This window comes from Abramis brama (assembly GCF_963993115.1).
Source record: "Abramis brama genome assembly, chromosome: 10".
Taxonomy (NCBI): Eukaryota; Metazoa; Chordata; class Actinopteri; order Cypriniformes; family Leuciscidae; genus Abramis; species Abramis brama.
This window is the reverse complement of record NC_139972.1, coordinates 44,080,767-44,107,691: the sequence shown is the minus strand read 5'-3', so window position 1 is coordinate 44,107,691 and position 26,925 is coordinate 44,080,767. Positions and strand designations below refer to the sequence as shown.

The 26,925-nt window shown below is 38.2% G+C and overlaps 1 protein-coding gene across 2 annotated transcripts; it reads right to left on the bottom strand.

Moving 5' to 3' along the window:
* Positions 1-6,636: 6,636 nt before the first annotated feature.
* On the bottom strand, positions 6,637-26,906 carry LOC311090319 (GTPase IMAP family member 8-like). Of its 2 annotated transcripts, none has more exons than XM_084125577.1 (4): positions 26,813-26,906; positions 8,250-9,624; positions 8,081-8,124; positions 6,637-7,928 (listed from the first exon to the last, which is right to left on the bottom strand). In XM_084125577.1, the coding sequence occupies exons 1-4, from the start codon at positions 26,889-26,891 to the stop codon at positions 7,918-7,920; spliced, it is 1,509 nt and encodes a 502-aa protein (XP_083981703.1). In that variant the 5' UTR covers positions 26,892-26,906; the 3' UTR covers positions 6,637-7,917. The 2 variants fall into 2 exon arrangements, with proteins under 2 accessions (XP_083981703.1, XP_083981702.1); XM_084125576.1 differs by lacking the exon at positions 26,813-26,906 and adding an exon at positions 24,003-24,177.
* Positions 26,907-26,925: the final 19 nt, after the last annotated feature.

Here is a 26,925-nt window from a genome sequence, read left to right as displayed (position 1 = left end):
TATAGACATCAGTGTGTGTGACGGTGTGTGTCTTCCTCATATAGACATCAGTGTGTGTGACGGTGTGTGTCTTCCTCATATAGACATCAGTGTGTGTGACGGTGTGTGTATCTTCCTCATATAGACATCAGTGTGTGTGACGGTGTGTGTATCTTCCTCATATAGACATCAGTGTGTGTGTGACGGTGTGTGTGTCTTCCTCATATAGACATCAGTGTGTGTGACGGTGTGTGTCTTCCTCATATAGTCATCAGTGTGTGTGACGGTGTGTGTCTTCCTCATATAGTCATCAGTGTGTGTGACGGTGTGTGTCTTCCTCATATAGTCATCAGTGTGTGTGACGGTGTGTGTATCTTCCTCATATAGTCATCAGTGTGTGTGACGGTGTGTGTATCTTCCTCATATAGACATCAGTGTGTGTGACGGTGTGTGTCTTCCTCATATAGACATCAGTGTGTGTGACGGTGTGTGTCTTCCTCATATAGACATCAGTGTGTGTGACGGTGTGTGTATCTTCCTCATATAGACATCAGTGTGTGTGACGGTGTGTGTATCTTCCTCATATAGACATCAGTGTGTGTGACGGTGTGTGTCTTCCTTATATAGACATCAGTGTGTGTGACGGTGTGTGTCTTCCTCATGTAGACATCAGTGTGTGTGACGGTGTGTGTGTCTTCCTCATATAGTCATCAGTGTGTGTGACGGTGTGTGTGTCTTCCTCATATAGACATCAGTGTGTGTGACGGTGTGTGTTTTCCTCATATAGACATCAGTGTGTGTGATGGTGTGTGTCTTCCTCATGTAGACATCAGTGTGTGTGACGGTGTGTGTTTTCCTCATATAGACATCAGTGTGTGTGACGGTGTGTGTCTTCCTCATATAGACATCAGTGTGTGTGACGGTGTGTGTTTTCCTCATATAGACATCAGTGTGTGTGACGGTGTGTGTCTTCCTCATGTAGACATCAGTGTGTGTGACGGTGTGTGTCTTCCTTATATAGACATCAGTGTGTGTGATGGTGTGTGTCTTCCTCATGTAGACATCAGTGTGTGTGACGGTGTGTGTCTTCCTTATATAGACATCAGTGTGTGTGATGGTGTGTGTCTTCCTCATGTAGACATCAGTGTGTGTGACGGTGTGTGTTTTCCTCATATAGACATCAGTGTGTGTGACGGTGTGTGTCTTCCTCATATAGACATCAGTGTGTGTGACGGTGTGTGTTTTCCTCATATAGACATCAGTGTGTGTGACGGTGTGTGTCTTCCTTATATAGACATCAGTGTGTGTGACGGTGTGTGTCTTCCTCATGTAGACATCAGTGTGTGTGACGGTGTGTGTCTTCCTTATATAGACATCAGTGTGTGTGATGGTGTGTGTCTTCCTCATGTAGACATCAGTGTGTGTGACGGTGTGTGTTTTCCTCATATAGACATCAGTGTGTGTGACGGTGTGTGTCTTCCTCATATAGTCATCAGTGTGTGTGACGGTGTGTGTCTTCCTTATATAGACATCAGTGTGTGTGATGGTGTGTGTCTTCCTCATGTAGACATCAGTGTGTGTGACGGTGTGTGTTTTCCTCATATAGACATCAGTGTGTGTGACGGTGTGTGTCTTCCTCATATAGACATCAGTGTGTGTGACGGTGTGTGTTTTCCTCATATAGACATCAGTGTGTGTGACGGTGTGTGTCTTCCTTATATAGACATCAGTGTGTGTGACGGTGTGTGTCTTCCTCATGTAGACATCAGTGTGTGTGACGGTGTGTGTGTCTTCCTCATATAGTCATCAGTGTGTGTGACGGTGTGTATCTTCCTCATATAGTCATCAGTGTGTGTGACGGTGTGTGTCTTCCTCATATAGTCATCAGTGTGTGTGACGGTGTGTGTATCTTCCTCATATAGTCATCAGTGTGTGTGACGGTGTGTGTTTTCCTCATATAGACATCAGTGTGTGTGACGGTGTGTGTCTTCCTCATATAGACATCAGTGTGTGTGACGGTGTGTGTATCTTCCTCATATAGTCATCAGTGTGTGTGACGGTGTGTGTCTTCCTCGGTGTGTGTCTTCCTCATATAGACATCAGTGTGTGTGACGGTGTGTGTTTCTTCCTCATATAGACATCAGTGTGTGTGACGGTGTGTGTTTCTTCCTCATATAGACATCAGTGTGTGTGACGGTGTGTGTCTTCCTCATATAGTCATCAGTGTGTGTGACGGTGTGTGTATCTTCCTCATATAGACATCAGTGTGTGTGACGGTGTGTGTCTTCCTCATATAGTCATCAGTGTGTGTGACGGTGTGTGTTTCTTCCTCATATAGTCATCAGTGTGTGTGACGGTGTGTGTCTTCCTCATATAGACATCAGTGTGTGTGACGGTGTGTGTCTTCCTCATATAGTCATCAGTGTGTGTGACGGTGTGTGTTTCTTCCTCATATAGACATCAGTGTGTGTGACGGTGTGTGTCTTCCTCATATAGTCATCAGTGTGTGTGACGGTGTGTGTTTCTTCCTCATATAGACATCAGTGTGTGTGACGGTGTGTGTTTCTTCCTCATATAGACATCAGTGTGTGTGACGGTGTGTGTGTCTTCCTCATATAGACATCAGTGTGTGTGTGACGGTGTGTGTCTTCCTCATATAGACATCAGTGTGTGTGTGACGGTGTGTGTCTTCCTCATATAGTCATCAGTGTGTGTGACGGTGTGTGTATCTTCCTCATGTAGACATCAGTGTGTGTGACGGTGTGTGTCTTCCTCATATAGACATCAGTGTGTGTGACGGTGTGTGTCTTCCTCATATAGTCATCAGTGTGTGTGACGGTGTGTGTATCTTCCTCATATAGACATCAGTGTGTGTGACGGTGTGTGTATCTTCCTCATATAGTCATCAGTGTGTGTGACGGTGTGTGTATCTTCCTCATATAGACATCAGTGTGTGTGACGGTGTGTGTCTTCCTCATATAGACATCAGTGTGTGTGACGGTGTGTGTCTTCCTCATATAGTCATCAGTGTGTGTGACGGTGTGTGTCTTCCTCATATAGACATCAGTGTGTGTGACGGTGTGTGTTTTCCTCATGTAGACATCAGTGTGTGTGACGGTGTGTGTCTTCCTCATATAGACATCAGTGTGTGTGACGGTGTGTGTCTTCCTCATATAGACATCAGTGTGTGTGACGGTGTGTGTATCTTCCTCATATAGTCATCAGTGTGTGTGACGGTGTGTGTGTCTTCCTCATATAGTCATCAGTGTGTGTGACGGTGTGTGTATCTTCCTCATATAGACATCAGTGTGTGTGACGGTGTGTGTCTTCCTCATATAGACATCAGTGTGTGTGACGGTGTGTGTCTTCCTCATATAGTCATCAGTGTGTGTGACGGTGTGTGTCTTCCTCATATAGACATCAGTGTGTGTGACGGTGTGTGTTTTCCTCATGTAGACATCAGTGTGTGTGACGGTGTGTGTCTTCCTCATATAGACATCAGTGTGTGTGACGGTGTGTGTCTTCCTCATATAGACATCAGTGTGTGTGACGGTGTGTGTTTCTTCCTCATATAGACATCAGTGTGTGTGACGGTGTGTGTCTTCCTCATATAGTCATCAGTGTGTGTGACGGTGTGTGTCTTCCTCATATAGACATCAGTGTGTGTGACGGTGTGTGTCTTCCTCATATAGTCATCAGTGTGTGTGACGGTGTGTGTCTTCCTCATATAGACATCAGTGTGTGTGACGGTGTGTGTGTCTTCCTCATATAGACATCAGTGTGTGTGACGGTGTGTGTCTTCCTCATATAGTCATCAGTGTGTGTGACGGTGTGTGTCTTCCTCATATAGACATCAGTGTGTGTGACGGTGTGTGTCTTCCTCATATAGTCATCAGTGTGTGTGACGGTGTGTGTCTTCCTCATATAGTCATCAGTGTGTGTGACGGTGTGTGTCTTCCTCATATAGACATCAGTGTGTGTGACGGTGTGTGTCTTCCTCATATAGTCATCAGTGTGTGTGACGGTGTGTGTCTTCCTCATATAGTCATCAGTGTGTGTGACGGTGTGTGTCTTCCTCATATAGACATCAGTGTGTGTGACGGTGTGTGTCTTCCTCATATAGTCATCAGTGTGTGTGACGGTGTGTGTATCTTCCTCATATAGTCATCAGTGTGTGTGACGGTGTGTGTCTTCCTCATATAGACATCAGTGTGTGTGTGACGGTGTGTGTCTTCCTCATATAGACATCAGTGTGTGTGACGGTGTGTGTATCTTCCTCATATAGACATCAGTGTGTGTGACGGTGTGTGTCTTCCTCATATAGTCATCAGTGTGTGTGACGGTGTGTGTGTGTGTGTGTGTTTGTGTGTGATGGGTAGGTTTAGGGGTCGGTTTAGTGTGTGTGTGTGTGAGTAGCTGTGTCCCAATGTGAAGGGTTAGGGTTAGGGTTAGGTCTCTGCAGATCTCAGAGCCTAGGCTGCCTACAGAGACTTTTGACGGCATGCTTATGGGGTGGCAGCTAGCGGATCGTTAGGAAAGATTAGATGAATGTGATCATTTATGTTTGGGCCTTAAATCGCTGATACAACCTTTAAAGTTTATATAACAATAACATGCTTACTATTTTGAGTGTCTTACCTTTAAAATCTTTCTCATCTTCAAAATGCGTTCTTCTTCTAGGTAATCCAAGGTAAACAGCACAGCACAAACATGGTCTTCCAAACTTGACGAAAAGTTACTGGAGTCTCTTATTCTTTGTTTTGAGGTGAGGACGTTAACAGTTTCGCGTTCCTTCATGTGGATCATTTGCATGTCAATCGCTCGAGCGCGCGTGGGTGTGGTCACATTAGAGTTAATTAGGAAGCGTTTGAGAAACTGTACATGTCGTTGCTTTCATATGGATTACTTAAACAGAGTATTTTTGTTTTTGATATAATTTACATCATTAAAAAACAGAGACTCCAAGCGTTGTAAAAACATACATTTCAAGTCTGTGTGACAAGCATTTGCTTGCTTGTATATACTTTTGTGTAGTTTCATGTAAAACAATGCATCATATTGTAAAATAACATAATTTTGTAGTATTGCTGTCCTGTGTGGGAAAAAAGTACTTCACATTTGTACGTGAATGTTAACGAAGTAGCCTATGTAGTTCCGTACATTCCACCCACCACTGGTTATTTTGAAAATTAAAGTAACAAAATGTAGGCCTATTGTCACAATATTAACAAATTGTTGCTAACTACAGCTCCGTCCCATATCAAAGGGCGCATCTGAAGCGCTCGGACCGGTCTAGCCTACGGACGATTGTTCTTGTCGCCTAGCAACAGTGACTGACAGCTGCCGATGACGAGCGGGAGTAACATTCGCACTCGACTTTTTATATTCAACTGGGTTTTATATTCAAATAGGGTTGAAAACCTGTGTAAATATATTCACCATGGTCCATTTATGTACGTAATAAAAAGAATACACTAGCCTACAAAATCACATCAAGGTAAGATAAAAGTGAACATTTGAACCTTATATATATGTGCCTATGTATGTTTTCTTTTCATATTTCATTACATTATTTACGTAAGTTAGCACCCAATACTTGAACAGTTTAAAGTGTAATCCGGCAGTTCAGGACGCAGCCTCTGAATTGGGACGCAGCAAACCAGCTTAATTTACATGGCCATGGTCTTGGCTAAACCGAAAATGACCGGGCAGCGCAGGGGCTGAAACATCCTCACCATGTCCTTATCATTAATTAATCATTATTTTTGTCTTTTTGGGGTTAGCTGCCAGGGCCCATGACTGACAGAAGTTGTGCAGGAGGTCTAGATGCTGCTGTAGACCCTCTCTAGTGGGAGACAGCAGCACCAGATCATCAGCAAACAGAAGGTACTTGACTTCAGTGTCCAGTAGAGTAAGGCCAGGTGCTGCAGTCTGATCCAGAGCCATAGCTAGCTCATTTAAGTTAATATTATCTAAGTTAACTTATATTTTAACAGGTTTCTCAGGAAAACTAGCCTGGGAAAACCCAGACAACTTCCGGCAAATTTAGATCTACTCTGCAAGTTAGTCTGGCAAAGACCTCATTCAAGCCCATTTCTAATCCGTTGAAATCGAGGCACCAATCAGAAACGTTGGGGCGGGCTTTACACGATGACGACAGCGCAGCGACGGTGAAGCAGATTTTGTACATTACAAAGATGGATGCCGCCGTGGAACATCACTCGTTCGAATCAGCTATCGTGTCTGTTTTACGCGATTTGAACGTTTCCTTTTTGTTAAAACCCGAGCAAAGAACAACACTCGAAGATGTTTCTCCGTCGCTCTGCATACGTCATCTCCTTCATCGCTCTGATTGGTTTTGGGTCTATCCAATTGCGCCCAGAGGCATTTGAGCAACGTCCGTTGGTGACGCCCCTTTGGAAATGATTTTTCTATGGAGCTTTGCCAGACCATAACTCAGTTACTACTGAGAATGGTCTGGTTTTAACCAGGCTACAGGAAAACAGTCTGATGTAAAGATCTTCTACCAAAAGCACGATTGAGGTGAATGACCTTCCTTTTGAACACAAGACGCTACACCTGTATGTGCTCGTGAAAGATGTCAGATTGTTGTGGCAAATAAACAAACAATTCTGAATAAGAAACAAATGTCCAATCAATGATTATAATGGTTTATTTCTCACAAGAAAGGCACACAGTCGCACAGTCAGCAGAATGTGAAAGTGTGTGCGCCGAGGGGAGGCTCTCTCCTTCTTTATATCTCTGCTACTAAGAACATGGATAACATGGGGCCATAGCCCAGGCTCTTAGCCAACTGAACCTTTCTCTGCCTTATTAGTAAAGTACATGATTTATTATAGGAAAAGATCATTAATATGAATAAAATAATGAATAAAAACAATTTTAATGACATAAGACAGTGTGCAATAACTATAATAAAAACATCATAACAACATAACAGCTATAATATTTCAACGTAAATTATTACATTTATTGAAATAATAAATGGATTATAGTAAAATAGTCCATAGTTATTAGATCAACTATTAAACAAAGCAAAACCAAAACCAACCTTCGTAGAAAGACTGGGTTAGCACATTGCTTATTTTATTAAGCACACATGACCAAAACCTGACCTTGTGTTTAACATACAGATAACCACACTTTACCCTACACCCTATTTAACATGATTGTAATGGTTATTTTTGGTAGATATGAATAAAAGTTGTATCCTACATTTAGTGTGAAAGCACAGGATGCATAGAATGGCACTGAAACTCTGATTAGAAAATCATTGCACAACATGGCGTCTATATGGAAATCACTGTCAACAACACCAATGTAGATCTATCCTTCAGCCCAGGGATTCCCAAACCTTTTTGTCAGTCATGCCCAGATCAAATATTTTGTTTATCATTTTCATTTTTCATGTTTCATTTTGATAGTTTTTATTTTAAAATTATTTATTTATTTGATGTTACATTTTTATTATTCAATTAATTGTTAGCACTTCCCCTTACAAACCTCATTTTGTGAAACCCCGCTCTAGCCTATGGACTCCTCTAGACTTGGTACATTTAGTTTATCTTTGTTGATCATTGTCCTCATTACTTGTTTTGCTGCTAAGTCTTGAGGTGGTTATTACCTGTCAAGTGCTAACTTGTGTTAACCTAAAGAGGTTAGTTACTTTGTTTCTCTTAACTATCACCCAAGTAGCATCAGTGATGCTATTCTTCCAAAATGATCTAAAAGATTTCAAATTATCATATTTAAAATTTAACAATGATCATTCAAAGAAAATACTTAACATTTTAAAATATATTTTATACAAACATTGGTATGATAGTTGATTCTAACATCTACAGATGAAAAAGAGTGCGTGGAAATCAAGTTTTGTGAAACAAAATATTTCCCTGAGCATGTTTATGTTGCACTGCATCATTGAAGACCTTAAAGAAAAGAGAGATCAAAATAACAGTTTGTTTTGGTCAGAATCAAGATAATCAATGAACAATCACCCTCTGTTTAATTATGTCTATCTAATTATGTGTGTGTGTGTGTGTGTGTGTGTGTGTGTGTGTGTGTGTAAATACATGATTACCTCCTTTAAATCCATTTGCTCCCAGATCCTTTTGGTTTCCTTTCCTGTTAGAATGAAACCAAACCATTACAACCTTAGCCAAAGCCAATAATAGATTATTTCATGCATAATAAGAAATGCTCAATTTGAGATGATCTGATAGTTTACATAATTTGGGAAATAGATTTACCTCCCACTTCCATGTGATCCTGATTTTTGCCTCTGTTTGTTGATGAAGTGACCCTTATTTTTACTGTTTATTGCAGAAATCTTCTCCAACAGTTCATTTACTTGAGTCTGATCATTTTTGTCCTTGTTGTTCAGTGTGTGAAGCCTTTCGCCATGCATCTCTACAAGACTTTTGAGCTGTGGACTCTCTCTAACAAATTCATCAATAGGTTTGTCTTTTAGATCATCCTTTCCAGAGAAAAGGATCATTGTATGTGATACCGAATTGTCCAGACATGCATGAATGCGTTCTGTCATTATGAAGGTTTCCTCAGTAACTCGTCCCACTTTGATTACAATCATAATGACATGCGGCCCTGGACCGGCACGTGACAAAGACTGAGAGATTACATCTTCCACATCTTCTGCGTTTTTAATGCCAGGGGAATCAATCAACATTAAGTTCATCCCAGATCTGCTGATCGTGTAAACTGATGTGCTGCTTTCAGTTTGGACATTTTTCCCTAAAATGGTTTTAATGGTTGCAGTTTTTCCCACTCCAGCCATTCCCAGGACTACAACTCTGACTTGTTCAGCTGGATTTTCTTGAGGGTTTGTAGTGTCTCTTGTGTCCCTTTTTATATGCGCATCTGAACTTCCTGGCCCTGAATCTGTCCCGAGTTCTTGTTTCGGTTTTCTATTCATTGTTTCATTTTGCACGTTACTGTCGGTGCAGGTTTGACTTTGACTTTGCACGTTACTGTCGGTGCAGGTCATAGAATTTTCATTTGTTTTCTGTGTTTTTTTCAGATCTTGCAAAAACTGGTCCATATTCTCCACAGATGCACTATCTCTGTTGTTCCAGGTGTACACTCGATTTCCACATCTCTCAATAATGCTGTGCAATGTTCCTGTTTCCTCCTCAAGAAACTGTTTAAAGGATTTTGACTCAAGGTTGTCGCGGTGTGAAAACAGAATTGAAGTATGATTCATAAAGTCATTTCCCAGAACCTGACTTAACCCTGAAACCATGGACATCTCTTTCGGTGTAAAGGAACCGATTGGAATGATCAGGAGAAAGGCATAAGGCCCACGAAGAGATGCGATAGCTGTTTTTAAGTACGCTTCAACCTCATTCTCTGTCAGTTTAGTACAGTGCCATCCTGGAGTGTCCACAACTGTGACTTCCATTCCACTGATTCTCCCTTTTGCAGTCTGGTTTGACACGGTGACTGACTGAGTGGATGGATACGATTCAAAAACCGTGTAGCCAAATATGGTGTTTCCTGTAGCACTTTTACCAGACCCAGTCGTCCCAAGCAGGACAACCTGCAGTTCATCTTGGGCTGCCATAACGAATATAGTCAGTGGAACTTTACAGAAAGCAAAGATATTTTCTGTAGAAAAAAAAAAAATTATATGGCATTATATTATGAAGACTAACATTTTTGTTGTTTAATGTTTTTTTTTTAGTATTTTCATAATTTCATAATGTATTTTGTGAAGTCAGAGTATGTTTGTACATGTGTGCTGATGAGAGATATGGGATGAGCTATATTTTACTTAGAGGTATGTGTGCAATGCAACGTTCACTGAGCAGAGATGTTCCGATGATGATACTTCAAATGTGTACAGTTGGCATGATCTTTACAAGGAAAGGAATGTTTTTCAACTCATGCAAATGTACCACTAATGTATACACAGAGGGAAAGTGGATTGTACCATGTGTAAGCATGAGGTGATGATACGTTACATTTTTAAACATAAGCAACATGTTTTGCTACCTTACAAGGAAGTTTTAAGTCCCAGAGTGGTGTATATAAGCTCAATCCTTACTGTATTTACTCAGAGAAACAAAGGCAATGACGGGGTGAGAGGAAGGAGAAACTGATGCATGAGGGGGTGAGGGAAGAGAAACCCAGAGAAACCATTACAGCTGGCATGATGGGGTGAGAGGACAGAGAAATAGGGAACAGAGAAATCTGGAATGAAGACCACCTCGCCTGTTGCCTTATTTTTCTATGCCTTATTTTTCCTTTTTTCTTTTTTTCTATAGTAGTTTCTCTCCTATGTTGACACGTGTATAAAATAATAAATAATAAATAATCTCTTGGCAAAAGTAACTGGTGTAGCTTCCGTGATTCAACAATAATGGGGAAAAGCATGATTTTCAAATCTACAATTATACGCAGAAAATTATTTCATCATTTACTCACCCCTATATTGTTAGAAACCCTACTTTCTTTCTTCTACAGTACACAGACGAGGAATTTTGAAGACTATTTTCCAAATTTGGTTTCCCATTTCTTATAATTGTATGAAAAAAGCCTTAACAGTTTAAAATGGCTCCCTTTGGATCATTTGTTTTCTCATTTTTGTCTTTAAAGTGGAAAAATGAAGAAACCATCCATTTATCACATATTCAACCCTCTTCATGAACATAAAAAAAACAATCTCTTAATTTTTTCATATTGTTATTTCTGTTTTCATCCAAATTTGTTCTAATTCACCAAATGGAAACACAATAAAACCGAAATGGATAAATTACTAGTTGGGAAAAAACACTTGGATGAATTACTGACTGGTATAATTGAGAATCAGCAACCCTTGCAGAACATACCAGATGATGACCATGACTTCCTGGAGGGAGGCTAGAGCGACTTATGGACTAAATTGAGGCTTACATTAAATCTACCAAAAGGCAAGTTTAATGTTAGATTATGTTGTGGTGACAGCCTATGATGACGTCACTACAATTGCAACCCGGATTATAAAAGGGGCGCCTAGAGAACATTTCGTCTTCAGGGACTGCTTTGTCTGATTTACAATCACCTGAAAAAGGTAAGAACAATTATGGCAAGTGATAAGCGTTTCAAGAAGTGGATCCGTGTCTATGATATTGACACCAGATGGCACACACAACTTGAGTTTACTGGTTGGGCTCAGAGCAAGAACGATCAGTTCTTGAGGAAACTGCTTGTGCCAACTGTGACTTTTTTCCCTTGAGAAAACTTCGCTCTCGTCTGCCCTCTTCTCGAGGGAAGAGGGACAGACATCTGTGCTAGGTGCTGAGTCAGAGCAGAGACTAGAACCGTTGGGTTTCAGAGGAAGCTCGCCGAGGAGTTTGAGAGAGTCGTTTATCTACGCTGATGTTGAGGGGATGCGCAAACACGGTAATGTGTCGATGCCTCAATTGACGAGAGGTTTGAGAAAATTCTTCAAAAATTCGTAGGCCACCGCCACCATTTTTTTTGGTAAAAAATATACTAATGTCATAGAACCCTTGCAAAATTATTTTAAATAGATTAAGATAGCCATCGCTACTGGAAACATCTATGGTTATATTGATTTGTTTAGATCCAGTGAAGTTGTGTCATAGGCGTAATTTGCGGGTGGGACGGATGGGACATGTCCCCACCACTTTTTCTCAGGATCGATATTGTCACCCACCACTTTTTGAAACATTTGGGCATGGATGTACCTAATACAAATAAATAAAATATCTCCAGTTAACTAGCAGAGCATTCATTTAGTTGGCTATTAAATAAGAGATCTAGCGCTTAAATGTGTTGTTTTTGAGATCCAGCTGAGCGCTCGTTGCCGCTGCGATCAGTGTCATGGATACAGTGTTCTCTTGTGGCTCACGCACAGTCTTCACCCGGATGCGCTCTTTGATCTATCCCCGTTGCGGGGAGACTCTCTATTCGTTCCGGTGAGATCACAAAATAAAATGCACACAAACGTCTCCCTGCTTGATATAGACTTTTATAGACGATTGATATAGACGTTTTGATGAGAGAGAAAAAAAACTATACGACACGCTTGGCAAAAGATCTATCACTAGACCATATAAGATCTCAAACAAACATTGCGGATCGATGCATTTATTCACGTGTTGAGCAGAGAGCCTGCACAGCCCTCGCGGCCTCGAAACACTACCGGCCCACCGGGAAAAGTCCCGACTCTCCCGATTGCCACTCCGCCCGAGCACAAGTGTTTATTCTGTTAGCAAGCATCGGCCCTTGGGCGGGCCGTGGGGGGCGTGTTTATACTTTTATTACTTTTTTTAATAACAAATATTCAACTGACTATCATAAACTATGCATCATTTGAAAGCTAAAACACTCAAGAATCATGTTCTAAACTTGTTTTTGCAATCAGTAGACCAGAGAGGAAAGGGTTAAATGAAATGCTGAAGAACTGGTGAACACAATGAACAGCAATACTTATTTCATCTCCTATGGTCCAGATCAGTTCGGACGAATCCAAGAAACACCAGCATACATTTCAATGTAAGGGTGTACTCTTCAAAATGTATCCAACTTTTTAATCCAAAACAACGAAAAAATAGGAGAAAAAATGAAATTTCCTCCTTTGTTTGCATGAGCGTTTTCGAGATAAAGTTCGTTCATTATCAATGAAATATCTGCATTCCAAAAACTCCCCCGTAGTTTGGAGTCTTCCGGATCAAATGAGGCCACCCGGGTCATTCTCGTTCAATCACAGCCTTTGTTTCTGACTGAAACACAAAAGGCTTGTTTGAGATGCGCTTTGCCTCGCCTGAAATGTAGGCGAGAGTAGGCGGCTGCAGTGAGAGGAGGAGTGAGAAAAGCGCAGGCAAGCCGGACAGTTCTCTCTTCTCGCAGTGGATCTGACTGTCTCTATTGTTTTGTCGTGCAAACGATCCCCATTCAGTCTCAGTCTCCCCCTGCACACATTCACACCTCTCCAGCCTGGTTATGGCTCTAAATATGCATTTCTTTTGTCTGCATTATAGTTACTAACGACTGGCTATTCACAGGCTATTCACAGGCTATTCATAGGGTTTCAATCCCTAATTTCTTTTCTCAAAGTTCACCTCACATTTTAAACTGTATCAAATGCATTTCTTGAATAAAGAAACATTTCAGTAAGCATTCAAAAAATCATAAAAGTAGGTGGCAGGTGCACCTAGGGCTAGCTAGCATGTTAGCTTAGCACACCATCAATACACGACAATTTATGAGATTAAAACCATGTTTGTGCTCCAGACTTACTTCATAACGCAAGTCGAGTATTTTAAATAATCTTCTGTGATCTAATTTGGCTTCAGATAAAAAATCAGACAGAAAATATACTATTGGATAGTGTTCTGCACAATGATAGTCTATTAGCATTACATTATAAATATAATCTATTATTATGAAAATACCTGGCATGGCTTGAAAAACACAGGTAACTCAAATATCATTGCAATCATGTTTATTGTCTTCAAAACGTCTGTATCTGCATGTTACAGCGCGATCTCTGATAGCTGTGTGTGTATCAGTGACGTCCTGGAATGTCACATGATTATGGCTCTTCTTCATGTTCCATATATGGACTATTATTGTGCATATAGCGCCCTCAGGCTATTGGTATGAATTGAAAACACAGTATCAGAGTATCCAAACGCTCATAAAGATTACATCGACGCATTTGGGTATAAATTCAATAAATATTATTCCTGTCTATAGAAATATGATGTAAATCTATGAGAATCTATCAATATTTCTCCAAATCTGCACATTTTTGAGCTAAAGCCCTGAGGGACGTTGTTTTGTGTATCGCTGTCATGACGACAGCACGGAGTTTTTTATGAATGAAAGCGGCTGACGCGCATAATTCATATCAAAGGTATCGACTCATTTTTTCATTTCATAACTCCTGACACAAATTAAGACATAACTGTCACTATGAGTTTCTCAGAATACAATAGTGGTCAAATTCTGAAACTTGAGTCTTATATCTTTTTAATTATGTATAGTTTGTCAAGGTATAACATTAAATCTGATAGTAATTTTGAATTAAATAAATAAATAACGCTTCAGTGCGCGGGCGCACTGGCAACGGTTAACAGGTTAATGTTTTTATTATTGCACACAACAAAATACAAACAATAATATATAATAATAATGAAAAACAAACCATGCAGAAGAACAGACACCAGTTCTCGCGCGAGTTTCACATCAAACTCCCGCGAGAATGCAATGAATGCTTAAAGCTTCACCAAACGCGAAGCCATTCAAGCCGACCCTGTGAAGCCGACTCTCATGCACTCGCTGGTGACAGTTGGTCGGTAGCGAATAGATGAGTAAATTATGAGAACATTTCTGGGTGTCCCTGTACATAATACAGAATAGAAAAAGACTCCTTCTTAAGATTAGGCTAATCAGTGGAATGATAGAAAAAGAAGAGGAGGACCAAGAGGAGGAGGAAGCCATGCAAGAGAAACAAAAAAGGACAAAACATGCTACTTTCTGTCAGGACTTTAGTATTTGAAATGAAAAGTTGATTTTAAAAAAATAATAAAGAATAAGAAGTGTAATAGTTGTAAATCTGTTTTGAAATAAGTTGTTTTTCAAATAAAGGTTTTCCAAGTGATGTCAGATTGTGTGTGTGCATGTGTTTTTATTGTACTTACCCTGTAACTACATGAAACAAGAGGGTAAGAAGCACCACTTTAATTTACAGCCCGCAATGTCATACTTACCCTGTAACTACATGGAATACTTACAGTCTAAATAATTTGCCTAAATAATTTGTTATTTTCCTGTTTGTTACCCCTTTATTCCCAAAACTTTACATATTATTCCCCTATACTTACACGTACATACTTTATAGGTACACTGTAATTACCGAAAGTTACACTGTTATTTCATTTTAATTACGCAGTACTTTCTGGGCTGTAATCTAAAGCGTTACCAAAAAAAGTTTAACTGTAGTATTTCTTTGGTTATACTAATCTTCAATACGCCTATAATAAAACCATGGTTAATTTTCGGCCTCTCACTGTCCCACACATACACATGTGTACTGGTTCATATCCTTATGTGGAAATCCCATATTAGGTGTAATGGTTTTTATAATGAACTAATTCAATTTTCTAGCTCCTTTCCCTAACCTACCCAATACAGAAAACTTTCTGCATTTTTACATTTGAATAAATATGGGTCATCATAATGTAGGTCAAACCAGACACACACACACACACAAATCTATTCTGTTGCTATTTGGTTAGCTACCTGGTACATCCATTGCAGAAGCTATTTCTGACCAACTCTTCTCCTTGTGAAGTCTATTGTGGTATGTTTTTTATGACAAGTTATGAGAATTTTCAGAAAATGAAATACCCAAATACAAATGTTTGTAGCTCTTAAACCCTATGGTCTACATTCGTAACTCTGATATTTTTTTTTAAACTAGACACTTGAACTTTTGTTACCCAAGAGTCATTATAACTCAAAGTAGTATAGGAACAGAATAAAACAAGGTCAAATTTACATGAAAGTGACTCACGATTTCTTTGAATGAACTTTACTTAGGGAAAAATTGATCAGACTTTTATGTTAAAGGCCTGAAAACACCATAAAGATCAAATTGAATGTCTGACCATGTTTTGATTCAAATTTGAGGATGATACTCCCAAAAATGTAGTTTCTGTAAGCTTTTATTTAAGAAAAGTATAGGCGTCTTTTCCAAAAGGCAATTTGGAGACTCCAAATGGACACCTGGCACCCAACCACTTGACCTAAGGAGTAAACACTACATAGGCCAACTACATACATGCATATCAATTCAGAACTGTTCTGCCCTTCAAACCACACAAGAAAATAAATAACAATAAACTGATAATAATGATGAATAATATCCTTTTACTTTCTGCTACTCCTCACCACCTTCCTCAATATACCACCAAATCTCTTCTGTAGTCCACGATCCATGATAGAGATGTTCAGATATAAGCTTTGGTGTAAATCCGTGCGTTTATGCGAGCTTCGCGTGGCAAAACAATGCGTTATTTGTGTGTAGCTGTTTGTGTCTGTGCGCTCTGCGTGTGAATGGCGAAAGCGCTTGTGTGAATGAAAACATTGCGCATTTGTATTTGACGAATATGCTTGCATAAACTGCAAGATACTGCAATTGATTTTGGTTGGTTAATATTTCCATCCATCAAAACTTTGCGGATAGACACTGGCTGACTTTATCCAGGCTTTTATCCAGTCGAAAACCAAGGCCCGCGAGTGACAGGTCGCGCAAGCCTGTAAGAGGCTCTCATTAGGCTTGTTTGAGATGAGCAAAATCTGCGCAGAACCGATCACCGGTGATCAGCGCGAGATGCATGCCGGTTAGAAATGTGTCCGAGTGCGGTACGCCTTGCTCTGATGTCATGCTGACGTATGTCAAAAATCTCTCGCGAGCGCAAGGCGGATGTGTCGGATTCTGCAGTCGAGCACAGTTGCTCTCCACCGACTGCGCCGATCAAAAGCATGATGGGAAGCGACTTGCTGACGACACAGCTTAATGCTCATTGGTTTAAACAACCGTGATGTATTGTTCTCTTTTAAAATGTTTGATTTTAAAACTCTGATATCATGTTTTATGTGTATAAATTATGTGTGAATATTCCCAAACTCTCTGACAGTGCAATCTCTTTATGGATTATGTGATTATGCAATTTTTATTAAAACATATATACAAACACATGTCTGTATTAAAGAAAAAAAAAAGATTGATAAACGTATTTGGAATGGGATTAAATAACAAGTGCTTTGGGTGTCTTGTTCATTATATTTATTTTCATATAAAAGCAACAGAACTTAAATTACATCCAGTTTATTAGCAACACCGTGCACGAGCGTGAATCCCGTGAATCCCGCGATATCCGTCTTTGATCTCACAGGTGTCAGATCAGGGGCGGATCTAGAAAAATATTTATGGGGTGGCGAGAGGGGGGCAGGAATTTTTGAGGGGTGGCAAAATATGGCAGACGTATATATACTGAATTTAATCACAGTTAAATTGGCCATAACTTTTAATTTGTTGCTGCCAATAGGGATGGGTATCATTCGGTATTACTACTCTTACCAATACTCCTTATCGATCCGGTACTTTAACGGTATTCTTATCGGTTCTTTTTGTTATATTAAAAAAATAAAAATAAAAAATTAGAACACAATTAATATTGTGAAATGTAAAGTAAATATCTATAGCAAAAGAAAAAGCAATGCTTTAACAAAACAAATAAAACATGTATGTTATGCAGAAGGGTGCAGGCTTTTGTGTTTTATATACAGAAGACATAGGACACCAAAAACAAAAAAAAGTATACAATTAAACAAATATACAAATTATATACCCAGTGCTTTAATTTCAGTTGTGTGCTGACATTACTGTTCAGGAGTAATATGGGCTAAAAAGACATCTAATAAAGTCAGAATTAAAATAACACTGCATAGTTTATCATAGATAGATCAAAGCTTATATCATTCAAGAGCTGCGACTGGTTTTCTCTTTGCCTTTTGTTATTTGATTCACATTAATGGAGCAATCGTCAGCAGGTTTATTAGACTGCTGCCTCTCAAATGCAGATCTAATCATTATTACGCATCATATTTTCTCCCAACTATTAACGCCCATACTTAATCCTATTGTATTTGTTATTTCCCCAGTTGTAACCTGGTTTCATTGCTGTGATATCTGAGAGAAATTGGATTGAATAGGACTGCTATAGCTACCCAGCTAACAGGGAACGTTCTCAGAACATTGGCTAACGTTCTCTAAAAGTTATCAAAAACGTTCTTGCTGTAACGTTATTATAACGTTGTGCCAACGTTATATGTCATTGATAAACGTTCTAAAGACATTAGCATTAAAACGTTATTCTTATGTTGTTAGTAGAACGTTTTAAAAACGTTATTATGTTAAAAAAATATATATTAGTCATTACAAATTAGTTATACAGCTTTTTATTTGGCAAATCAACTTCAGAACCATAATTTGTAAATCCAGTGACACAACTAATGACACAATGCACTGACATTATTTAACTTATTTTTTATGGTCAGAATAATAAAATCCCAGAATATAAAATAATTATGTATTCAACAGGAAATAGCAGTATTCATTTAAGTTGAGTGCATTTTGCTTGTTGTATGAATTAGACACTTTTATCACAATGCTGATTAACTTCATTGATAAACGTTCTAAAAACGTTAGCATTAAAACGTTATTCTTACTTGTTAGTGGAACGTTTTAAAAACGTTACTAAATTAAAACAAATATTAGTAATTACAAATTAGTCATACAGCTTTTATCTTCTGCAAAACAACTTCAGAAACATAATTTGTATATACAGTGACAATGCACTGAATTTTTTTGAGGGGGGGGGGGGGGGGGTTAAAATATTTATTAAAATATTATTATTAGTTTAGAAAAAAAATCCCAGATATAAAATAATTATTTATTCAACAGAAAATAATTCAAAAACTACAGTCGATTATAAATTTGGTTTTACCTCTTAAAAAAAATAATAAAAAATTACAACTAGGGTTTTTAATAACTTTTGCAATTACAGTCAAAGAGAAAACAGGGAATGTGTAGTTTTATCTGATCATTCCCCACATCCGAACGTTTAGCGTGATAAGATGGGCGTGGTTTTGCAGCGCACGGCCCGGCCCGTCAATCAAACACAGCGCCGCGTCAGCGGGACAGGACGTCGGACATGGAGACGACAGCTTTTAGGTAAGTTGGTTGAATTTTGCTTGTTGTATGAATCAAATACTTGTATCAGTGCTAATTAACTTAGTTTTGCAGCAGTTGCTACTGTTTTAATTAAGTTAACTAGATCATCAGTCTGCTTCAACTGTCTTAAGTAACATAACGTTGAGTTAAACTGCTCCCGCAGTCCACAGAGCAGTTAACAACACTACACAAATATGTAGTTAAAACTGAAGAATAAACGCGAAATTACATTGATGTATTTATTTAGATTCACCTTTTCCAGTGTCCTTGTTCACTTTTTCAATATAGCTAAACTGATTTTAATTTGAACGCGTTCTTGAGATTCAAAAGTTAATCGGCTAACGTTAACTCAATTAGCTTAGCTATGGTCCGGGTATTTCCCCCTCCAGTTATCCGTTTCATGTGTCAAGTTCGTCATATTGAAATCTGTAACTTATTTGTAATTTTATCGTGTAAGTTGTCCACAGTGTTTGCAGTTTTACAGGTTATAACAAGCTGCTATGTGACATTTAAAAAAGGAAGGATATCCCCAGGCTCCTCTTAAATTTGATATTTGGATCGAGCGCTTGACAACAGTAATGGACCCTTTTCACAGACTGTAATTACACGTTTTAACAACCATCAGTATAGTAAATTGTGCTAATTTATAGGGTTGTTCCGATTCCGATACTAGTATCGGAAATGCCGCCGATACCAATAAAAATTCTGGCATCGGTATCGGCGAGTACATCTACCCATGTACCGATCCGATACCATTTTATTAAACAATACCTAGTTATGCACGCTAGCTTTGCTTTACGCTGCAAATCGGAGATCAATTCTTCTTCGCTGCTCTAAACAGTGGTTGCTTGTGGCAACACAGGAAGTTGTGCTGTTGCCACAAGCAACCACTGTTTAGAGCAGCGAAGAAGAAATGAAAACGCAAATTTTCAGATGCAGGCGCGCGGCAAGCGCATAATGTAAGAGACGCTGGCGCCCAACATCAAATGGCAAACGTAATGAAAACGGAACAAAACTGCGCAACTTGTTATTTTGTGCTTCGCGGACCATTAAACAGTTTGGAACAATGCAGCGCGAGCCGATCTTGATCAAGCTAACTGTTACACTGTTGCTACACAGCGCTAAGAGATCCAGTGAAGAAAGCATTTGAATTCGCCACTGAAGTAATAACTTCGCTGCGAGATCTAGTGAGAAGCATTCACATTCTCCGTTATTAACGGATCAAACAGCGCTGACGTGGAAACCAGGAACATTGTGCTTTCAAGTAACGTTACGTTGGTTTTATTTTGACATTATGAATAAAATTGCTGCCCTCAAATGTTAATCTGAAATAAAATAAACCTTTGTTTATAACTTAACTACTACAATATTACATTTCATTTTTTTTTATAAGGAGCTGTTTTTGTTTTATATGTCAATTATAGCTCCATCATTGCTCAAAGTAAAAAATGATCATACTTTATGATGTTAATAAAAAAAAAAAAAGTAAATCAAGGAAATTTCTCTGGCATTTCTTTCTTTTTGCTGTATTGAAAACGTACCGAACCGTGACACCAGTATATGGTATCGAACCGAACCGTGAATTTTGTGGACCGTTACACCCCTATTATTCATATATCATTTTTTAGATTCCTAGATTTATTTGTTGCACTTTTTTATACAGTTATATTGTAAAACTAAAATACCTTTTATAACATAATTCTATCAATTCATACAGGGCTAGTATGAAGCTGTATACACAACCAGGTATCGGATTAGTACTCGGTATCGGCCGATACCATGAGTCCAGGTATCGGAATCGGTATCGGGGAGGAAAAAAGGGTATCGGAACATCTCTACTAATTTATAATATACAGTGTATGGAAGGCCATATTTTCAATTCCTCTAGGCAGCTATTTTTGGGAAAGTACTATCTATTTGAATTGGGGAATACTGAAATCTCAAAAACTGCTTAACAAACTCAGTTAAATAACATATTTCACTGAGAACAACACGGTGTTAGTTGCCGCCGGTGTTCACTCATAGAGAATAATGTGTTCGAATTTAAAAGACGTAGCGCTCCCAATATTCCAAAGCAGATTAAACTTTTTGTAAATGGTCAGAAAATCTAATTAGATATTGTGCATGAGCAAGTACAGCATCCCAGTGCTTTTATACTAATCTCACCACACTTTAATACAACACTGTTTTATTTTCTCCCTGCAGTGTCTCCGGAGATCCTCTCAGGGTTCGGTCCAGTCCAGTCCGATGTGCCGGAAGTGGAAGCTGATGTGATTGTGGATAATGTCATTTAAAATGTTTTTTTTTTTTTTTTTAGCTTGCTGATAGGTTAGGGTTAGGTAAAGAGGCAGTTTTAGTTTTGTTTCATGTTTCATTATTTTGAAGTTTAATCAGTTTGTTCTATGTTTTAGTCCAGGTTTATTTTCATGTTAATTTCATATTTCAATTTAACCCAGGTCGGTTTCAATTGTATCTGTATCTTGAAATAAACTACACTTTGGTTCACTTCAGCTCGCCTTCAGTGGACTACATTACACATATTATAGACATGATTCATGGGTCTTTTTGATTTTAATTATCTTTCTAGATCTTTTGTCTTCATTTTAAAATCTGAAAGCTCTTAATAAGGTGCTTTCATAAAATGATTGTCATATATACATTATATGCAATAACATTGAAAATGTTTAAATGTTTAAACAAGTGAATGGAATGTTTTAAGAACGTTTTTCATAATCTTAGAAAAACATTAAGAGAACGTTTATATAACAGGAGAATTGAACGTTCTAATAAGGTTTTGAATAACGTTCTCATAACCAAGCAATAACGTTAATACGTTTTATAACGAGATAATTAAACGTTCTAATAATGTTTTTAATAATGTTCTTATAACCTATAAATAACGTTAATACAACGTCTAAAACTGGACGTTTTAAACGTTCCTAGAACATTCAGAAATAACGTTTTTATAACTTAATGGGAATGTTATGGAAACGTTCTTATAACCTAAGAATTGAACGTTCTAATAACATTTGAATAACGTTCTTATAACCAAGCAAGAATGTTAATACAACGTTTATATAACAGGAGAATTGAACATTCTAATAACGTTTTGAATAACGTTCTTATAACTAAGAAATAACGTTAATACAACGTCTAAAAAACTGGACGCTTTGAACGTTTCTAGAACATTCAGAAATAACGTTTTTTCTAACTTAATGGGAACGTTATGGAAACGTTCTTATAACCTAAAATTGTTAGCTGGGTAATCAAATGATCGATCTCCTAACTGGCACTGTTTGTGTGTTGTAACGTAGGCTACGTCGGCGTAACGGCGACCATCAGTAAACGTTATGGATGCAAACAATATTTTATATTTTTTATTAAGCTGTTCTTGTCTTTACTAAAATAAAAAGTAGGCCAATCAAAGAGAAGAGTGCTCTTACAAATCACGAGGGAGCGATTTGACCGCTGATTTTGGCTAACGTAATAGACTCGCTGTTTTTGCTGAATCGTCTTTAGCATACAATATAGTGCGATATGACGATTTTTGATCGAGGACGATTAAAATGTCTCCACGATCTGCTTTTGAAGAAATATCGTAGTATCGTCTCTGTCCCACCATACTGAACAACGCGACGTATATTCATACACATAAAATGTTAACGCAGCGGAACGGGACACTGCAGTTCACAAAACTTCATAATTTGCATGTGCTTTAATGCTTTGTCGGTTAAACATTTAATTCGCGTGCTGATGCGCTGTTCTAACGTGTGCTTTTCAGCGCGTACATGTGAAGCTCACATGCACAAAAGCCTGTCTAGTGTCTACCAACGCCTGGATACTGGACTTCTTCTTCTTCTTTCGTGTGTCGTCATCAAATGTCCAGCTCAGTAGAACTCAGCCACGTTCTCATCTCAGGTCCCACGTCGAAGAGGCCGGCCTCCGAGGGTGGTTTATACAGTGGACAGGTGGTGATTATGTGCTCAGCGGTCTGCTCTGGCTCCCCACACTCACACACTGCTCTGTCCTCCAGGCCCCACTTCCTCATCGATGCTTTGTAACGTCCAACCCCAGTTCGCAGGCGGTTTAGCAGAGTCCATTGCCGGCGTGGCAGATCCTCTCAACTGGACACTGGACTAAGTTATCTTTCGAGTCTTATTGTGCTAATACTGTTAAATACACACAAGGTTTACATAAACAAAGTCGGTTATGTCTAAAGTGAAAGCAAACTTGAGAAAATCTGCTTGTCAAATGCGTGTATATTAGACGCGTCGCGCGCAGCTCTTAAAGAGACAGTACTGTAGTAATAGTAAAAACGCTGCTGCTTGTCCTTAAAGGGATAGTTCACCCAAAAATAACAATTATCTCATTATTTACGCACTCTAATGTTGTTCCAAACCTGTATTAATTTCATTCTAATATTTCCAAATATTTTTCTAATATTAATATTTTGAAGAATGTGGCTATCCAAACAGTAGCTGGTCCCCATTGACTTCCATAGGAGAAAAATATACTAAGTCACTGGGGTACATCAACTGCTGGGTTACCCACATTCTTTCAAATAACTTTTATTTTCAACAGAAGAAAGAAACTTATTCGAGTTTAAAACAACTTGAGAGAGTAAATTATGACAATTTGAATTTTTAGGACAACTATCCCTTTAATGTTAATAAACAACAAAATGCAAAGAGAAAATCACTCACTGCTCTTGACTGATAACTTTAATAGTAGCTTTAATAAGTATCAATGTATAATTTATACAGTGAAGTCTGTTTTGTTTTATTTTCATATTTGTTCATTTAATTACTTTCTTCAATGCTACTGTTAAATACACCTGTAGCTGAAAACATAAAGCACTGTTTATTTAGTTTGTATATTAAGTTGTGTATGTGTAATGATCTTTGATCATAATATTTAATAGCAAAGAAAACAATGACAATTTTTTTTATCTGCGCCCCTGTCTGCTATATATTTAGCCCCTGTCTGTTATATTTTGTTACCTAAGGCTTTGTTTTTAAAATATGGATATTAGTTTGGCTGTAATGCTCAGTCACAAAATAGTAAAACCAACATAAAAAAGAATCGTGATAAAATCGTTAATCGTGATTTTCCTGAAAAAAATCGTGATATGATATTTTTGCCATATCGCCCACCCCTAGTACAATACATTCATTACAAATGTAACTTTAAGTTAAACGTGTATTTAAACTACACCTGGGGAAACTCACTTCACCTTCAGAGGCTCTGGGGCAGCTCAGTCTCTCCAGTCGGGTCGCAAGACACTGCGTACTGCAGACAGGTGCACTGTGCTGCCTGCCCAGGCTGCCCTGCTGCCACTGGTGAAATTTCATTTTCGCGGGGGTCGCTGCCGTGCTGGTGATGGGTGAAACCATTGTGAGGGGGAGGGGATTCTAAATCGGCGATTTCTGTTTGAGAGGAGCTTGTTGCGGGTCTCCTTGGCCTTCAACGTGTAGGCTATGAACATAAAATATACTTAAAAAATATTATCCGATTTATAAATGGGGTGGCAAAAGGGGTGGCAAGACTGTATCCCAGGGGTGGCAGCTGCCACCCTTTGCCACCCCGTCACTGTATGGAAGTCAATGAGACCAGAAACTGTCTGGTTGCTGATATTCTTCTAAATATCTTCCTTTCTGTTCAGCAGAAGAAATTCATAAAGGATTGAAACAACATGAGAGTGAGTATATGATGACAGAATTTTCATTTTAAAGTGGAGTATCCCTTTAAAAATTTGCCAACTGCATATAAGTGAATCAGATGCTGGTCATCAAAACATGAAATCTGTATGAAACACATAAACACATAAAGTACAGTTTTATGCTTCCAAATGTGTTTCAGACCCTCAGGGTCGTTTTGTTATTGTGACAGGTCACTGTTGCCCTGGTATGTATTTACAATTGGGACGATGTTAATTTCATTTATAAAATTATTTCACTCTTACCCAACTTAAACTCACACAGATACATTTTTGGTGGGGATCTGAATTGTGTTATTAACCCAATTCTAGATCGTTCGAATCCGAAAACCATGCTCCAGTCTAAAATGTCCCAAGCTCTCTCTACTTTCATGGCACAAACGGGCTGTCTGGATCCGTGGAGATTTTTATTCCCGAAAAAGAAAGAATTCTCTTATTTTTCCCCTGTCCATTCTTCATACTCAAGAACAGATTTTTTATTTTATTTTTTATAGATAAGACACTACTTCCTTCAGTGGAAAATACTCAGTATTCAGCAATTATAATATCAGATCATGCACCATTGCTTCTTGACCTACGTTTTATTCAGCATTGTACACAGCGCCCTACTTGCCGATTAAACTCTACCCTATTGGCAGATAAAAATTTCCATAGACATATATCAGTGGCGATAGATAATCTTGCTCACAAATGCTTCAGAAATGGTATCATCACTGACTTTATGGGAGACATTTAAAGTTGTCATCAGAGGTGAAATCATATCTTATTCTGTAAAAAGAGAAATGCAAAACTACAACAACTAATTGATTCGATAGAAAAATTAGATCAACAACTCTCTCTATCCCCTTCTGAAGAACTGCTTAGAAGAGAGTGGAAATTAAAGCACAATATGATCAGATATCAGCTGAAAACACTCAACAAAATCTGCGTCTAAAGTGAATTTTTATGAACATGGGGAAAAAGTGGGCCGTTTATTATCACAAACCATAAATATGCGGACTTTGGCTGATTATGCATTGATTCATGCGATCGCATAATTGCGTTTTTCTGGAGGGACTGACAAGGTAGACTTTTTTCATATGTTTTGGGCTTGTCAAAAGCTGAGTGTCTATTGGAAATTCATATTTAAACCATTAAATAAGACCTTTAGCTTGGATATAAAACCCAGTGTTGAAGTTGCTATTTTTGGAGTACCAGAACATGGAGTATCATTGACAAATAAAGTAAAAAATTGTATTGCTTTTGCCACCTTATTAGGGAGAAGAAGATTAATGGAGTGGAAGTCAACAAACCCGTCTAAAGCCTCAATGTGGTTATGTGATCTAGTATCATACTTAAAATTAGAGAAAATTAAATATTTAATGAAAGGATCTGTCCAAAATTTGTATAAGACTTGGCAACCCATGATTACATATTTTGGGAAGATGAAGACTCACCCACTTATCGATCAATGTTAAATATGGTCACCAATTGGGGTTTTGTTTTATAATTATGTACGGACCACGAATATGTAAAAAAATTGTATTATTGGCTATGTATATTAAATTGTTATTATTATTACTATTGTTGTCTTAACTTTTAGGTAATGTATGATTTAATTATTTCGGCGGAAAGGGTTATAATGCGGCGAAAAGCTATAACTTTAATTGTATGCAGATTTTTGTTAATGCTTTGAAAAAGTTTATAAATAAATTATTACTGTTACTGTACAGTTTCAAAATTAAAGTGCTTTAAAAACTGGAAAAACAAACATTGTGGCTTTGTCCTAATTTTCAGACTTTACCAACAGAATACACTCTTTCAGTGAAGAAAAAGATTAATGTACATACATTTTATTTATGCTACTTCACAGTTCTACCATATATTTGAGAGAAAAGAAGCAGCACTTTGATCTAACAGTAGTGGCTTTTTCATGAACTCTAATTGTTTTATGCATAATGATGCATTCAATAGGTAATTGCAAAACGTACTGTGATGTCTATTTTGCTCTTCTAAAAAGTCCACAATGTTGTCGCAAATACAATATTATATAAAACACGGATAATATTAAATGTTTTTGATTAAGTTAGTTATTCATTATTTTTATTATTATTATAAAAAAAAAAAAAGCAGTGGTCCACTATTTTGAATCTGACTGTTGTGCCACTTCTCTGTCCTCTGTCAATGTCTTTTTTATGAGCGCAGCTCATCAGTGTCAAAGACAGCCATAGAACATTTTTACATAGAAAAAAACCCGGAGCAGTGGACTACAACTGAGTTCTGTGAACCAGCCCACATATCTATAAAAAAAAAAAAAAATCAAAGAATAGCAAATCACAAAAACTTACCTTCAGAAAGCAAGTCTTCCTTTGAATCACTTCCTCTTATTTCCCTGCCAATATAGTCATCAGAAAAATTAATTTGCATAAAAAGGGTTGAGCTTATTTCTAGTAAATGATGT